Source organism: Entelurus aequoreus, linkage group LG06 (assembly GCF_033978785.1).
Source record: "Entelurus aequoreus isolate RoL-2023_Sb linkage group LG06, RoL_Eaeq_v1.1, whole genome shotgun sequence".
Lineage (NCBI taxonomy): Eukaryota > Metazoa > Chordata > Actinopteri > Syngnathiformes > Syngnathidae > Entelurus > Entelurus aequoreus.
In genome coordinates, this window is record NC_084736.1 from 74,455,466 (window position 1) to 74,473,465 (window position 18,000).

Genomic DNA, 18,000 nt, shown 5'->3' on the forward strand with positions numbered 1-18,000 from the left:
CCTAGATTTCATACACTGACATCCTTCAGCATAAATCAACAGGAAGTTTGCAATTCCCCCTTCAAAACAAACGTTTTGTAAAAACAGTCACTTTTGCCTCTTTGAGCTATAATTTGACCCCCTTAACATGCTATTAGGGACCGAATGTCCCATTGGGACAGAGGACCCTATTGTAATTGTAAGGTTTTATTATTATTATTCCGCCACCTCTTTGAGCTGTAATTTGACCCCCTTAAAATGCTTCAAAACTCACCATATTTGACACACACATCAGGAATGGCAAAAATTGCGATCTAATCAAAAAACCTAGCCCCAAAACTCAAAATTGCGCTCTAGCGCCTCCTAGGAAGAAAACACAGACAAATCTGCCTGTAACTCCCACTAGGAATGTCGGAGAGACATGAAACAAAAACCTCTATGTAGGTCTCACTTAGACCTAGATTTCATACACTGACATCCTTCAGCATAAATCAACAGGAAGTTTGCAATTCCCCCTTCAAAACAAAAGTTTTGTAAAAACAGTCACTTTTGCCTCTTTGAGCTATAATTTGACCCCCTTAACATGCTATTAGGGACCGAATGTCCCATTGGGACAGAGGACCCTATTGTAATTGTAAGGTTTTATTATTATTATTCCGCCACCTCTTTGAGCTGTAATTTGACCCCCTTAAAATGCTTCAAAACTCACCATATTTGACACACACACATCAGGAATGGCAAAAATTGCGATCTAATCAAAAAACCTAGCCCCAAAACTCAAAATTGCGCTCTAGCGCCTCCTAGGAAGAAAACACAGACAAATCTGCCTGTAACTCCCACTAGGAATGTCGGAGAGACATGAAACAAAAACCTCTATGTAGGTCTCACTTAGACCTAGATTTCATACACTGACATCCTTCAGCAAAAATCAACAGGAAGTTTGCAATTCCCCCTTCAAAACAAAAGTTTTGTAAAAACAGTCACTTTTGCCTCTTTGAGCTATAATTTGACCCCCTTAACATGCTTCAAAACTCACCAAACTGGACACACACATCAGGACTGGCAAAAATTGCGATCTAATAAAAAAAACAAAAAACCCCAAAACTCAAAATTGCGCTCTAGTGCCCCCTAGGAAGAAAACACAGACAAAACCGCTCCTAGGAAGAAAACACAAGACAAAACTGCCTGTAACTTCCAGTAGGAATGTCGTAGAGACATGAAACAAAAACCTCTATGTAGGTCTCACTTAGACTTACATTTCATAAATTGACAACCCCCAGCAAAAATCAACAGGAAGTTTGCAATTACCCCTTCAAAACAAAAGTTTTGTAAAAACCGGTCACCTTTTTTCAAACATTATCTCCTCTGAGCGCGTTTGTCGTGTCGGCTTCAAACTAGCACAGGAGAGAGATTGAACCCTTCTGATTAAACGTTGAAGAAAGAGTTTTAATTACTGCTCCGGTTTGGATTTTATGTGCCGTCAAAGTCGGTCCCGTCCATCGCTGCTTGCAGCTTTAATTTATTTTGTTATATGTATTATAAATATGTATTTATAATAGAGATTTGCAAAAATGTTAAATAATGACAATGCTTGCCTCAGTCTGACTAAACAATAGGATTTGACAAACTTTTGGGAGATATTCACATACTTTTTTATAAATTAACCTATTACCACATGCTGGTATTTTTAACACAGGTAAACCAGAATGTTCTTGCATACTAGTACACCTCCATGTATGAGTGTGTAATAACTTTGGGATAAAGTATTCGAAATAGTAGTTTCCTAAACTGTCTTATTAGTCGATTAACGAGACCCCGACTTAAACAAGTTGAAAAACTTATTCAGGTGTTACCATTTAGTGGTCAATTGTACGGAATATGTACTGTACTGTGCAGTCTACTAATAAAAGTTTCAATCAATCAATCAATGTCATTAAAGAACATATAGCATCCAGATGACATTAATTCCATTCAGTTATTTAAATGTTGTTGTTTTTTTGTCAAGAAAATTAAACGGGCAGTCCTTTTACCATAATATCAATCGTTTTTTTAACGAGCCCTCAGACTAGACCTGTAAATCTTATCTACGTCTGTGAGCATTAATTAAGCCTGCTCAAAGTAGAGGCGAAACGACTTGGAAGACAATTTAACAGTCTAATTGCGATCAAATCGATGCCCTGAGACTTCAAAATACCTGTGGGTGTTGCATAAATCGAATCCAGGTGTGTCCGAAATGCGGACAAGCGGCCATTTGCAACCTGCAGCTATTTTTTTATTGGCAAGCAAAACATTATACAGACAAAATAAACACATCTCAGATTAGAACATTACACACAAAAAACAATAGACCAGTCTAATTTAAAAAAAAATAGCTGGAAGAAAATTTGGACACCTGTACACTCTAGATTAGGGGTCTGAAACCTGCCGCTCTGGAGCCACATGTGGCTCTTCTGCCTCCTTGTTGTGGTTCCCTCACATTTTTTAAATCCAGCCTGTGTTCAGTTCAGCTTCTCGAGTGTGCAACCGCTTGGGCAAGCTAACCATGAATACTAGGGATGTCCGATAATGGCTTTTTTGCCGATATGCGATATTCCGATATTGTCCAACTCTTAATTACGGATACCGATAATCAGATATACAGTCGTGGAATTAACACATTAGTATGCCTAATTTGGACAACCAGGTATGGTGAAGATAAGGTCCTTTTTAAAAAAATGTATAAAATAAGATAAATAAATTAAAAACATTTTCCTGAATAAAAAAGAAAGTAAAACAATATAAAAACAGTTACATAGAAACTAGTAATGAATGAAAATGAGTAAAATTAACTGTTAAAGGTTAGTACTATTAGTGGACCAGCAGCACGCACAATCATGTGTGCTTACGGACTGTATCCCTTGCAGACTGTATTGATATATATTGATATATAATGTAGGAACCAGAATATTAATAACAGAAAGAAACAACCCTTTTGTGTGAATGAGTGTGAATGGGGGAGGGAGGTTTTTTGGGTTGGTGCACTAATTGTAAGTGTATCTTGTGTTTTTTATGTTGATGTAATAAAAAATAAAAAAAATAAAAACGATACCGATAATAAAAAAAAAACGATACCAATAATTTCCGGTATTACATTTTAAAGCATTTATCAGCCGATATTATCGGACATCTCTAATGAATATTTGCCAAAATAGAAAAGGAAAAATAGTTTAATTTCCCATGGACAAGTAGTTTTTCCTGTAAAATAAAAATAAAAAGTTACAACTTTTAAAGGTTTATAAGCTGTTTTACGTTTTGCAGCTCTGTACTAGTTTTTTCAATGGAAGAGGCGCAAAATGTCTCTTTTGATAGTAAAGTTGGTGTTGATCCGTCACATACATTTATTAAACTTGAAATACAAGCTAAGTTTGGAATGAGGTACTGCCCTGTCTGGAACCAGACTCTAGTAAGCAGACCTTTTTGCAGAGGTACCCAATAGAGCAGGGGTCACCAACCTTTTTGAAACCAAGAGCTACTTCTTGGGTACTGATTAATGCGAAGGGCTACCAGTTTGATACACACTTAAATAAATTGCCAGAAATAGCCAATTTGCTCAATTTACCTTTAACTCTGTTATTATTAATAATTAATGATATTTACACTTAATTGAACGGTTTAAAAGAGGAGAAAACATGAAAAAAATGACAATTACATTTTGAAACATAGTTTATCTTCAATTTCGACTCTTTAAAATTCAAAATTCAACCGAAAAAAAGAAGAGAAAAAGTAGCTAATTCGAATCTTTTTGAAAAAATTTAAAAAATAATTTATGGAACATCATTAGTAATTTTTCCTGATTAAGATTAATTTAAAAATTTTGATGACATGTTTTAAATAGGTTAAAATCCAATCTACACTTTGTTAGAATATACAACAAATTGGACCAAGCTATATATCTAACAAAGACAAATCATTATTTCTTCTACATTTTCCAGAACAAAAATTTTAAAAGAAATTCAAAAGACTTTGAAATAAGATTTGAATTTGATTCTACAGATTTTCTAGATTTGCCAGAATATTTTTTTTGAATTTTAATCATAATAAGTTTGAAGAAATATTCCACAAATATTCTTCGTCGAAAAGACAGAAGCTAAAATGAAAAATTAAATTAAAATTTGTTTATTATTCTTTACAATAAAAACAATTAATTTACTTGAACATTGATTTAAATTGTCAGGAAAGAAGAGGAAGGAATTTAGAAGGTAAAAAGGTATATGTGTTTAAAAATCCTAAAATCATTTTTAAGGTTGTATTTTTTCTCTAAAATTATAAGAAGCAAAGTAAAAAAAATTAATGAATTTATTTAAACAAGTGAAGACCAAGTCTTTAAAATATTTTCTTGGATTTTAAAATTCTATTTGAGTTTTGTCTCTCTTAGAATTAAAAATGTTGTCGAGCAAAGCGAGACCAGCTTGCTAGTAAATAAATAAAATTTAAAAAATAGAGGCAGCTCACTGGTAAGTGCTGCTATTTGAGCTATTTTTTAGAACAGGCTATCTGGTCCTTACGGGCTACCTGGTGCCCGTGGGCACCGTGTTGGTGACCCCTGCAATAGCGTGTATACTGTATTCACATTGGATGAACAATCCTAGACATCATATTTCACCAGCACAGTGGATGTACAGTATCCCCCTGTGCTTGATTGTGATTGCTCAGTGATATACATTACCCTGCTGCATGTGGAATGTAACAACGAAAAATGAAAACAAATGATTGCATTAACTCGTGAATTCTTGCACGCTGAATGTGCCACCCCTCCAATAAGTTGCATGAAAAACTGTAACGGGGATTTTTTTAGATTTCAAAATGAATAAAATCTTCTCCACAGATCCTATCTCGATCCCGTGAGTGTCGGAGGAAGCAGGATGAGTGTGATCTAGCAGAGTACTGTGATGGAAAGAGCGCCGTCTGCCCAGAAGATGTCTTCAATGTGAACGGACTCCCATGCGATGAAGGTTCTGGGTTTTGCAACAATGGCCAGTGTCCAAAAAGATCAAGGCAATGCATCAAAATGTATGGCTCAAGTAAGTGTAGACCTGAAACATACCTTTTTGATAAAACTTTGGTCAGGGCTGAGTTAGACATGGTCTAGGTCAGAGGTGCCCATTACGACCATCTTCAGCTACTGGTCGATGTTGGAGGGGGTGTCGGTCGCTCGCCAAAAATTATCTATAATCAATCTTCACTATGATGTCACAATCGCATTTTGATTGACATACACGGCAACTGTGGGTCTTGTTAGATGAACGCTGGCTGGTGTGAGCGCAGTACGAAGAAAAAACAGAAACGAGAGAAAACATTTTTATTTCAACATAGACTCTCTCTCCTAACACTGCAAAAACTGAAATCTAAGTAAGATGAAATATCTCAAATAAGGGTGATATTTGCTTATTTTCTGTCTGATAAGATCATTCTTCTCACTAAGCAGATTTTATGTTAGTGTTTTACTTGTTTTAAGGGTTTTGGTCCTAAATGATCTCAGTAAGATATTACAGCTTGTTGCTGAGATTTGATGACCTATATTGAGTAAAACATGCTTGAAACTAGAATATCAACTGTTGCAAAGCTGTGTCATCAACACTCACAAGTATAAATCTACTTTTTTAAAGTAATGATTTCTTATTTCAAACATGAAAAAAAAAATCATTACTTTGACACAATTGTGTCTCATAATCAAAACAGATGACAGCCAAATGGACTTTGCTGTTTTATTTTCAATGAAACAATAGAAAATACGTACTCCTATAGTAATACATTTGGCACAGTACAGTAAACTAGTTACAAAGTTAATATTTAAACATTTAACATGTGACATTTCTAACAATTTTGAACAGAAATAGTTCATGCACATTCAGATAAATTCTTCAAAATTACAATTAAAAAAGTTTGGGCCGGGGGCCGGGCTGTATATATGCGCACTAATTGACTGAAAGAGCACGCACTTGGCACGATTTTGTCATGTTGTCGATGGAAAAATGCATTTTTACACCATATGATTTGCCTGAGCGGCTAGGAGACCCCGAGAGTAACAAGCGGTTGCCTTGTTGCCTTTCCATTAAGAACAATAAATTAGTTTTTAGTATAAGTTTGCTGGTTTCAAGAAATGTAATGCCGAGCGCATATCATTATGTCAAGATAATGGCACTAGCAATTACTTAATTTAAGAATATTTTTCAACATATTGAGCAAAAAGGTCTCTTAGTTGTTTTTTTTTCGACCAAGAAAAGTGCACTTGTTATTAGTGAGATTATACTTATTTTAAGGTATTTTTGGGTTCATTGAGGTTAGCTAATTTTACTTGTTTTGGAAAGTCTTGACAAGCCAAATGTTCTTGTTCTATTGGCAGATAATTTTGCTTAGTTCAAATAAAATACCCCTAATTTTTGTATTTTTTTTTCTTGTTTTTGAACACTGACTTTTTGCAGTGAAACATTTGCCGTCATAGGTGTAAAGACTAACCTGTTCCTGTCTTAACAATAAAAGTAATTCTCTGTCCTGGTTGCGTTAACAAAACAGGGGTCTCAGATTACTAGCTCACACAAGCTGGCAAGCTACGGAGTTAGCCTCCAAGATATTTATTGTAAAGGGAATAAAAACAAGTCTGGAAGCTGGACAAACAAAAAGCTAAAAACCAACCACTTTCATGTGGTTTTGGAAAGAGAAGAGGGTTTTTTCCCCGCCACAATGTGAATTTGAAGTTATGGAACTTATCAGCAGCTACTGTAAATATTGTCTGATTCCAATTAATCTTTTTATTGGCTTTAGCACACTCAAAAATGTACCATATCTTTCAAGAAATGTATACCGTATTTTTCGGACTATAAGTCGCAGTTTTTTTCATAGTTTGGCCGGGGGTGCGACTTATACTCAGGAGCGACTTATGTGTTAAATTATTAACACATTACCGTAAAATATGAAATACTATTATTTAGCTCATTCACGTAAGAGACTAGACGTTTAAGATTTCATGGGATTTAGCGATAAGGACTGACAGATTGTTTGGTAAACGTATAGCATGTTCTATATGTTATAGTTATTTGAATGACTCTTACCATAATATGTTACGTTAACATACCAGGCACGTTCTCAGTTGGTTATTTATGCGTCATATAACGTACACTTATTCAGCCTGTTGTTCACTATTCTTTATTTATTTTAAATTGCCTTTCAAATGTCTATTTTTGGTGTTGGCTTTTATCAAATAAATGTCCCCAAAAAATGCGACTTATACTCCAGTGCGACTTATATATGTTTTTTTCCTTCTTTATTATGCATTTTCGGCAGGTGCGACTTATACTCCGAAAAATACGGTACACATAGGCTCCAGCACCCCCCGCGACCCCGAAAGGCATAAGTGGTAGAAAATGGATGGATGGATGTTCATCATGACAGGACGCATGAAAAGACCTACAATAAGATGCACAGGTCATCTGCCATTTTGGTTTTTAGGTCCCATTTTTGGAAGAAATTGGGTTAGTTTAATATTTTCTTATTGTTTTAAAAGTTATAATGTTATTTAGTTTGTAGAATATGTCACGGGCCAATAACAAAATAGCTGTGGGCTGCAAATAGCCCTCGGCCTTCACTTAGGACACCCCTGACTTACAATCTCACAAGACCAATACGATGTACACTGCAAAAAGTCAGTGTTCAAAAACCAGAAAAAAAATACAAAAATTAGGGGTATTTTATTTGAACTAAGCAAAATCATCTGCCAATAGAACAAGAAAATTCGGCTTGTCAAGACTTTCCAAAACAAGTAAAATTAGCTAACATCAATGAACCCAAAAATACCTTAAAATAAGTATATTCTCACTAATAACAAGTGCACTTTTCTTGGTAGAAAAAAAATGAGACCTTTTTGCTCAATATGTTGAAAAATATTCTTAAATTAAGTAAATGCTAGTGCCATTATCTTGACATAAGGATATGCGCTTAGGGATGATGTTTGATAAGAAATAATTGAGTTCGAGCCTATTATCGAATCCTCTTATCGAACCGATACCTTATCGATTCTCTCATCGAGTCCAGATAGGTTGTTGTATATGGAAAAAAACACACAATATTTGGTTTAACAAAAGCTCACTTTTATTATATAAGAAAAAAAATCAAATCTAATAAATAAATAAATAAATATTGACTGTTACCCCCCCTAAAAAAATAAAATAATACAAATAAATATTGACTGTTACCCAAAGTATTATAAGTGGGATTTTTCAGAAAAACAAATATATACAGTAACACAAAAACAACCTGTCTCTGTGATCACTATAGGTGTATAAATAATACTATAGTGTTAAATAAAATCAGTCCCTTGGGCACAAAACTGAAAATAATACAGCTCTCCAAAAAGTGCACTTCTGCTGCTATTTGACATAACTGTTTGTTATGATGCTTTGACATTTTTTGCACTTTATTTCTTTATTGAAAGAAAATTCTATGAAGAGAAAAGTTGTTTGCAAATGTGGTTACAATGCTAAAAAATGAAAAGTTAAAGCTAAAAAAAGAAATACACTTTATTGAGTTAAAATCTTTCTTTATAGGAGGAAAGATGTGATGTTATGAGCTAGGGAATATAACAACTACACTACCCAGCATGCAACGGGAGTGACGAGCATGCGCGGTAGCCCCGAAAAGTGTTGTTGCATGTCAACACCCGGCAGCTAAGAATGAGGTTATGAGCACGCTGTGAAAGTAAACGTCAAGAACTTAGCCAACACGCCTCGTCTGCATTATTTATAATTAGACAGACAACACATATACAGTGTGACTTTGTTTTGTTTACAAGGAAAGAAAAACAAAAGTTAAAAAAGGAAGATGTCATATATGTATGTGCTGCGGTTGCTTTAAGAACGTTGCGACAGCTGCCGTAAAGGAGGTGCGTTGCTAGCTTGGTTGCTATGTTTCCGGTTGGTTGTAAAAGTGTTCGTCATGTGTTTGTACCCTACTCAAATCTCTCAGTAAAGTTATTCATTGGATTATACCTTTTGTTTTGAACTTTATTACACCTTGGAGCGCTTTTTCTGGTCCATTGTTTTTCCTGCTTTCCCTATCTGCTCCTAATGACTGAGCTACGTGACATCATTTCTTGTGATGTCACACGGGGCATTTCTGGTCGGGACGGGATTCCAGGGATTCGAATAAAGAACCAACTCTTTTTCTTTACTATGGTGGTCTCGATAACGGGTACCGGTTCTCAAAAAGGGATTCGAGTCCGAGGACTCTGTTCTTTTCTTATCGAACAACCGGGAAAACCGGTTTCGAGTATCATCCCTATATGCGCTCGGCATTTTTTTTTTCATGCTTAAAGTAAGAAATTATTACTTTCAAAAAGTAGTTTTATACTTGTGAGTGTTGATGACACAGCTTTGCATCAGTTGATATTCTAGTTTCAAGCATGTTTTACTCAATATAGGTCATCAAATCTCAGCAACAAGCTGTAAAATCTTACTGAGATCATTTAGGACCAAAACCCTTAAAACAAGTAAAACACTCTAACATAAAATCTGCTTAGTGAGAAGAGTTATCTTATCAGACAGAAAATAAGCAAATATCACCCTTATTTGAGATATTTCATCTTACTTAGATTTCAGTTTTTGCAGTGTAATACAATAATGCCATTAATGGCCCCTTGTGTGCCATCAGGTGCTGTTGAGGCTGACGCTTACTGCTACAACCAGAACACCAGAGGAACCTACTATGCCTTCTGCAAACGTCCCTCAAATGATCAGCACATCCCCTGTCAGAAAGAGTGAGTTTTTGTATTAATCGTATTTTACTCCCAAAATGTACATGTGATACTATTGCATTTCTTTTTGCAGAGATGTATTTTGTGGCAAGCTCTTTTGTCACCAGGGTAAAGACAACCCAAACTACGGCCGCATGGTGAGGGTTGGCCAATGCAAGGCAACATTCTTTGCAGACTTTACCAAAGATTATGGCCAAGTAGAAGCTGGGACCAAATGTGGAGAGGGGAAGGTAAGGTGCCGCATCACTTTTATTGTACTCCGTTTGCAATGTTAAATGTAGTGTTGTGTACAAACTTTACATCTAACATGTTGCTTTTCAGGTGTGCAGCCGGAATGAATGCGTGGATCTTCAAACTGCTTACAGGAACACAAACTGTTCAGCAAAATGCTCCGGGCATGCAGTATGTACACTTATGAAAATAAAAAGTCAACAATATGTGCAGAACAATCCACTAGTCAAATAATGAATTGTTAATAATGCTTTTGATTGTGAGGAACTGATTCAGGAGCAGCTGGACTAAACAGCTACCTGTTACTTGTTGAGAAGAGTGATCTGTACTTTCATGTTAGAATCCTTAAAAGTCTCCAAAAAGAGAAGAAGTTGCTGGAGTTGTTGCTTTTTTTTTAAACAAAGGTGAAATCAGTTTAGGGAAGAGGGATTTAGAAAGCAAATGTACTTGGATTCATGTGTGCGCACACAATCATACACGTGGATAATTGTGCGTGTACATTTTCTGAAACTGAGTCTACACCATGTTTCACAAGTAGATACACACCAGTCTTTATACAAGACCTGGGCAAATTAAGGCCCGGGGGCCACACGCGGCCCGTTGAGCTTTTCAATCTGGCCCACCGGACATTCCCAAATAATTTTTTTAGATCTTTAAGATGGAAAGTGTAGCTGCCATTATGATGTGCAGTGATGTTTTCTAATGACCGTAAGTCTTCAACTATACAAAGTATTTCAATGGTTGGAATCTGCGCTTATGGATGATATACCAGTTACTATGGTAATCTAATTAGTTACTATGGTCATCTAATTAGTTACTATGGTCATCTACGTCACAGCAGCTCAGACGAGGCACCAAGCAGTGTGTGCGGGAAGCGTTTCCACAGACGCGGAAGGAGATTTTCACAACAAAGTTCTAAAGCTTAGTGATATATAGAATAGAAAGTACTTTATTGATCCCTGGGAGGAATTCAGCAAATATCAGATGTATCAGATTGTAGGTGGGTTTATTTTGTACCCTTCGCGTTCATATTTCACTGTTTGTTGCATTTTTGTTGCGTTTCACTTGATTGTAAAATATGTCAATCGAAAGGGGGTGTGACATTCATATTTTGTCAATATTCAGTGTTTTATCGTTCATACAAAAATGTAAAATCCCATTACATTTTTTAAGGTGGTCTGTCATAACGTTTTTAGCATTTAAATTATTGTGAAGTTTTGTATTAGTGTTCCTAAAAATAGATATACCGGCCCCCAGACACATTTTTTTCTCTAAATGTGGCCCCCAAGTCAAAATAATTGCTCAGGCCTGCTCTATACCAGGGGTCACCAACGCGGTGCCCACGGGCACCAGGTAGCCCGTAAGGACCAGATGAGTAGCCCGCCGGCCTGTTCTAAAAATAGCTCAAATAGCAGCACTGAACAGTGAGCTGCCTCTATTTTTTAAATTGTATTTATTTACTAGCAAGCTGGTCTCGCTTTGCCCGACATTTTTAATTCTAAGAGAGACAAAACTCAAATGGAATTTGAAAATCCAAGAAAATATTTTAAAGACTTGGTCTTCACTTGTTTAAATAAATTCATTAATTATTTTACTTTGCTTCTTATAACTTTCAGAAAGACAATTTTAGAGAAAAAATACAACCTTAAAAATGATTTTAGGATTTTTAAACACATATACCTTTTTTACCTTTTAAATTCCTTCCTCTTCTTTCCTGACAATTTAAATCAATGTTCAAGTAAAACAATTTTTTTTTATTGTAAAGAATAATAAATACATTTTATTTTAATTCTTCATTTTAGATTCTGTTTTGTCGACGAAGAATATTTGTGAAATATTTCTTCAAACTTATTATGGGGGCTCTGTACCGAGGATGTCGTTGTGGCTTGTACAGCCCTTTGAGACACTTGTGATTTAGGGCTATATAAATAAACATTGATTGATTGATTATGATTAAAATTCAAAAAAATTATTCTGGCAAATCTAGAAAATCTGTAGAATCAAATTTAAATCTTATTTCAAAGTCTTTTGAATTTATTTTAAAATTTTTGTTCTGGAAAATCTAGAAGAAATAATGATTTGTCTTTGTTAGAAATATAGCTTGGTCCAATTTGTTATATATTCTAACAAAGTGCAGATTGGATTTAAACCTATTTACAACATGTCATCAAAATTCTAAAATTAATCTTAATCAGGAAAAATTACTAATGATGTTCCATAAATTATTTTTTTAAGTTTTTCTCTTCTTTTTTCGGTTGAATTTTGAATTGTAATGAGTCGAAATTGAAGATAAACTGTTTCAAAATTTAATTGTCATTTTTTTCGTTTTTTCTCCTCTTTTAAACAGTTCAATTAAGTGTAAATATAATTAATTATTAATAATAACATAGAGTTAAAGGTAAATTGAGCAAATTGGCTATTTCTGGCAATTTATTTAAGTGTGTATCAAACTGGTAGCCCTTCGCATTAATCAGTACCCAAGAAGTAGCTCTTGGTTTCAAAAAGGTTGGTGACCCCTGATCTATACAGTTCATGAGGTGCCAAGTGTGTATGTGGCTGTTAAAAAGTAACAATGTATGCTGCCACCTACTGTACAAAGTTGTTACGACAAGCTACAGTACATTCACATTATGATGTGTTTATGAGCTGGGTCGAACTGCCAAATGTATGTTGTAGGCTAAACTACATCTTGGTTTTGTGTTATAAGTGACAAAGCCAATTGACAAAGCTAATATCAAGTCATATATCTCATTAATAAGGATTTTTTTAGAATATACTGAGGGTACAAAACCAGCTACAGGCTTAAAATGTTCTGTATATTTTCCATTTTGAACATTTATATTTTCTGCCATTTACAATCCATAGAAAAAAATAAAAGTGTATACGGGAACAATGCTCAGAAGTACAGCGTTTGTGTCATTTAGACTTCTTTGTGTTTTTCAGGTGTGTAATCACAGAAGTGAATGTCAGTGCGAGCCGGGCTGGATGCCTCCTTCATGCGATGGCCAAGACAAGGAGTTCCGCTCCCTTTCGGATGGTGTTTGCTTTTTTTTGATCAGAAAATATAATCCTATAGCATAATGGAGAAGTTAACGTGTGGCTTATATCAGATAGAAATATTGACATGGATCATTTTTGCTTCTCTGCAGGAGCCACCGCTGCCATCGCGGTGACCGTTTCGCTTGTGATTTTGGGGGTCATCGCTATCATTTTGGGGCTCATCTGGAAACGACAGCGTGCCGCGTCGCTAATGTAACTAATCATTATCGGTGTCCTGATCCAATTTATCGAGCCGATATCAGCAAAAAACAAGTAGTAAGTGTCCTTAATTGAGCAGCATTGCAATCGACAACACCAAATTTGTCAATATAAACAAGTATAATTTGCATATTACTCACAGATACAAAGTCCCCAAGGCAGAAGCATATAGAAAGTACCCAGTAACAAAGGTGTCTGCATCATTCAACGTACTGAGTCATGAACTCATTTGAATGAATTATTGTGAAAAAACTACCGTATTTTTCGGACCATAAGTCACAGTTTTTTTCATAGTTTGGGCGGGGGTGCGACTTATACTCAGGAGCGACTTATGTGTGAAATTATTAACACATTACCGTAAAATATCAAGTAATATTATTTAGCTCATTCACGTAAGAGACTAGACGTTTAAGATTTCATGGGATTTAGCGATTAGGAGTGACAGATTGTTTGGTAAATGTATAGCATGTTCTATATGTTATAGTTATTTGAATGACTCTTACCATAATATGTTACGTTAACATACCAGGCACATTCTCAGTTGGTTATTTATGCCTCATATAACGTACACTTATTCAGCCTGTTGTTCACTATTCTTTATTTATTTTAAATTGCCTTTCAAATGTCTATTCTTGGTGTTGGCTTTTATCAAATAAATTTCCCCCAAAAAATGCGACTTATACTCCAGTGCGACTTATATATGTTTTTTTCCTCCTTTATTATGCATTTTCGGCCGGTGCGACTTACACTCCGAAAAATACGGTAGTAAGTGTCCTTAATTGAGCAACATTGCAATCGACAACACCAAATTTGTCAATATTAAACAAGTATAAAATAATTATATTTGCATATTACTTACGGATACAAAGTCCCCAAGGCAGAAGCATATAGAAAGCACCCAGTAACAAAGGTGTCTGCATCATTCAACGTACTGAGTCATGAACTCATTTGAATGAATTATTGTGAAAAAACTAATCCAATCCAGTTCCACCCAAGACAGAATTAGTCCAACCCAGACAGTTGATAATAAATAGATTAGTGAACCACTAATTATAGTCTGCTAATGATGTGTTGTTGTTGAGTGTCGGTGCTGTCTAGAGCTCGGCAGAGTAACCGTGTAATACTCTTCCATATCAGTAGGTGGCAGCCGGTAGCTAATTGCTTTGTAGATGTCGGAAGCAGCGGGAGGCAGAGTGCAGGTAAAAAGGTGTCTAATGCTTTAACAAAAAATAAACAAAAGGTGAGTGCCCCTAAGAAAAGGCATTGAAGTTTAGGGAAGGCTATGCAGTACAAAACTAAAACTGAACTGGCTACAAAGTAAACAAAATCAGAATGCTGGACGACAGCAAAGACTTACAGCGTGTGGAGCAAAGACGGCGTCCACAAAGTACATCCGAACATGACATGACAATCAACAACAAAATAGAAGGATAAAAAAAACTGAAATATTCTTGATTGCTAAAACAAAGTAGATACGGGGAATATCGCTCAAAGGAAGACATGAAACTGCTACAGGACAATATTAATACCTACCAATGTTCTCTGTTTGAGTCATTTTACTTGATCAAGCCTTTTCTAAATATTCAATAAAAGTGTGTATGATTCATATTGGGTCAATATCGGTCTCATATCGGAAGTGAAAGAGTTGTATCGGGACACCCCTACTAATCATCAAACCTTGGAAATGACGCATTAAACAGAGGTTTTTTTTGGAGCCAACTGAATAAAGGTTCTTTTTTCATACAACAATTCACACAGAGAAAGGAGGGCACCGGATGCGGAGAACTCTGCTTTGCGTCTTAACCAAGCACAAGTTCCGCCCACACAAGTGCAAAAGGTAACATGATAATGTGCTATTTGACACATGGACAAAGTACAGTATCATGAACAATAACAATGTGTCGTCCCCTTAAAAGGCTGGGAGGCTGAAACCCAAAGGAGCTCCACCTCCACCTCCTGCAGCAGCCAACACACCCAAGCCTGCAAGCCAAAACTACTACCAAGGAGTTCGTCAGGTAATCACTTCCTGATTTTACCCAGAAGTATTTGGACGGTGACAAGAGTTTTGAAGATTTTGTGTATGTACACAACTAAAGTGAATGAATCAGTTGAGAATGGTAACTTTTAGATGGACTAAGGTCTGACATGTTTAGTGACTTTACCAGTGGCAGTAGCTCGACAAAGATGGCAACCTGGATGTGACACACTCACAGACTCTCTATATTACATTTAGCCTCTGTTTATTCAATTTTAAGCTGCTGTAAAACAAAGCACACAAAGGAAAGTACATTAAAATACACGTGTAGTACACATACGTGTAGGAATTTGGGGAAATCAACAATACAGTTTGGTATAAATTGAAAAAACAGGATAAAGTTTGGCTTATACTACCAGTTTAAAGCTAACGTGCAATGAACGAGTCTATTGACAGGTGAAAGGAAATTAGCATCGATCAAGGCAAAAAAAAAATCTTTGCAAAATGGCCACAGATAAATGAATGTATGGGAAAATCTATTTTGATCAGATATGTTAGTATATATTGACCTACATAGAATAGAATGGAATTTATTGTCATTATATTTGCATATAACGAGATTAAGGACTCCTACTTAAGGTGCAACATTTCATACATACCGTATTTTTGGGACCATAGGGCGCACCGGATTATAAGGTGCCATACTTGCCAACCTTGAGACCTCCGAATTCGGGAGATGGGGTGTTGGGGGCGTGGTTGGGGGGGGGGGGGGGGCGGGGGTTGAGGTGCAGGCAGCACACCCCTCCCCCTTCAAGCTTTTCTGGATTAAATGAAATTCTTTTTTCCAATCATTTTGGAACTTGCAAGCGTATTTCTTCTTCGTACTCGTCGTAGCCATGTCTCTTCTTCGTTCTTCCTCCTTCTTGTTGTGTGTGCAGTTGTGCACTGAGCTCCAAAAGCTGTAGATTTTATTGTAGTGTCCCGGAGGAGTTAGCGCTGCAAGGGATTCTGGGTATTTGTTCTGTTGTGTTTATGTTGTGTTACGGTGCGGGTGTTCTCCTGAAATGTGTTTTGTCATTCTTGTTTGGTGTGGGTTCACAGTGTGTTGCATATTTGTAACAGTGTTAAAGTTGTTTATACGGTCACCCTCAGTGTGACCTGTATGGCTGTTGACCAAGTATGCCTTGCGTTATCATTAAACCTGTTAAAAGATCATACATCGTGTCAGCATTTCTTGACATCTTCGAGTAAAGACCATTGTTAAACCCTTACAACGCTACATTATTATGTGACTGGGCCGGCACGCTGTTTACATGGAGGAAAAGCGGACGCCTGGACAGCATGCGGCTGTTAAGGGGTGAAGGTTTCAGGTGAGAGAGTGTCTTTAAGGCACGCCCCCAATATTGTTGTCCGGGTGGAAATCAGGAGGAATTCGGGAGAATGGTTGCCCCGGGAGATTTTCGGGAGGGGCACTGAAATTTGGGAGGGTTGGCAAGTAGGTAAGGTGCACTGCCGATGAGCGGGTCTATTCAGGGTTATTTTTATACAAAAGGCGCACCGGATTATAAATCATATTAAAGGGGTCGTATTATGCCAGACATTAGGCCCACCGGGTTATAAGGCGCACTGTCCGTTTTTGAGAAAATGAAAGGATTTTAAGTGCGCCTTTTAGTCCGAAAAATACGCTAGTTTAAATGTTTTTGTGTATGCAGGACAGGCATGTTGTTTGAAATCAAACATTTCAATATGTTTCCTTTCTTTGCTCATAGGCTCTGAGGCCGGTCCCTCCACCAAAGGTTTGATCAACCACCTAACAGGAAGTGGCACACACAAACATTGGCACATTAAAGAACTAACAGGAAGTGACACACACAAACATTTAAGAGACTTGTCCTGCTCCCAGCAAGAGGAAAGCAGAGAAGACTTTTTTTCTTTTATGGGATACTTTGACGCTGTCAGGACTTGTTTTTGTTTTTTTTAATACAGCCATTTTATAGATTTTAGATTTTGTCACAAAAACTGAGCCATTTAATTGCCAGTGACTGAACTCTTTCAACAATATTCAGTGATTGCAATTACATTCAAACTTTTTATAATCAGATTTTTTTTTTTTTAAAACACATTTTCCCACATCCAATTTATTTGCTCCAATATTTACACAAAAACATTTTATAGATAATAGTTATTTTTGTACATGCAATGAAACACATGAATGAAATGTATAAAATAACATTTAATATCAATTTTATCATGAATGTAGACTCTTCTTTGACGCAGATGAGCAGAGAGATTAGTCTTGAATTCAATAGTTTTTCTCTCTTTTGTGTCAAAGTGCAACTTCCTTTGGCCCAATTTTTTTTACAAAGGTATTCTATATACAATAAACAGTGACTAACTCACCAAAGTGCAGGATCGTTTGTTTGGGTGCTCGATTTTCTGAAAATAGGCAAAGAGAATAATAGGTAAACGGACTAGTTTGGTCGTACAATAACCGTTGTACTTTGTTGTGAATCTGACAGTGTAGTCCACTTTGTTGTCCACTTACCGTAAATTATGATTACCACTCCTTCTCGTGAACGTACATTTCCACTCAAAAGGCTAATGTAAGTGGACTAAATCCGACACGTTTTTACCCTCGATAGTCGCATTCCTGGCCAAGTAGCGGAGGGAGGACTTGTCAGGTTCAAACACTGATGACATCCATTAAACGAGACAAGAAGCAAGGAATTAAACAGAGACAGAATTAAATTTGGCTCAATTGAGGAGAGACGTG

General features: G+C 36.3%; 1 protein-coding gene across 2 annotated transcripts in view; it reads left to right on the forward strand.

Moving 5' to 3' along the window:
• Positions 1–17,924, forward strand: part of adam28 (ADAM metallopeptidase domain 28) — a 52,158-nt gene extending 34,234 nt beyond the window's left edge. The window contains exons 14-22 of one of the 2 annotated variants that reach the window (XM_062051511.1): positions 4,844–5,039; positions 9,661–9,766; positions 9,837–9,993; positions 10,085–10,165; positions 12,938–13,031; positions 13,144–13,246; positions 15,011–15,089; positions 15,169–15,267; positions 16,997–17,924. In XM_062051511.1, the coding sequence (XP_061907495.1) occupies positions 4,844–5,039; positions 9,661–9,766; positions 9,837–9,993; positions 10,085–10,165; positions 12,938–13,031; positions 13,144–13,246; positions 15,011–15,089; positions 15,169–15,267; positions 16,997–17,029 (948 nt within the window). In that variant the 3' untranslated portion in view covers positions 17,030–17,924. Of the gene's footprint in view, positions 1–4,843; positions 5,040–9,660; positions 9,767–9,836; positions 9,994–10,084; positions 10,166–12,937; positions 13,032–13,143; positions 13,310–15,010; positions 15,090–15,168; positions 15,268–16,996 lie in introns of those variants that run through there. The other variant, XR_009826599.1, reaches the window with a different exon arrangement.
• Positions 17,925–18,000: the final 76 nt, after the last annotated feature.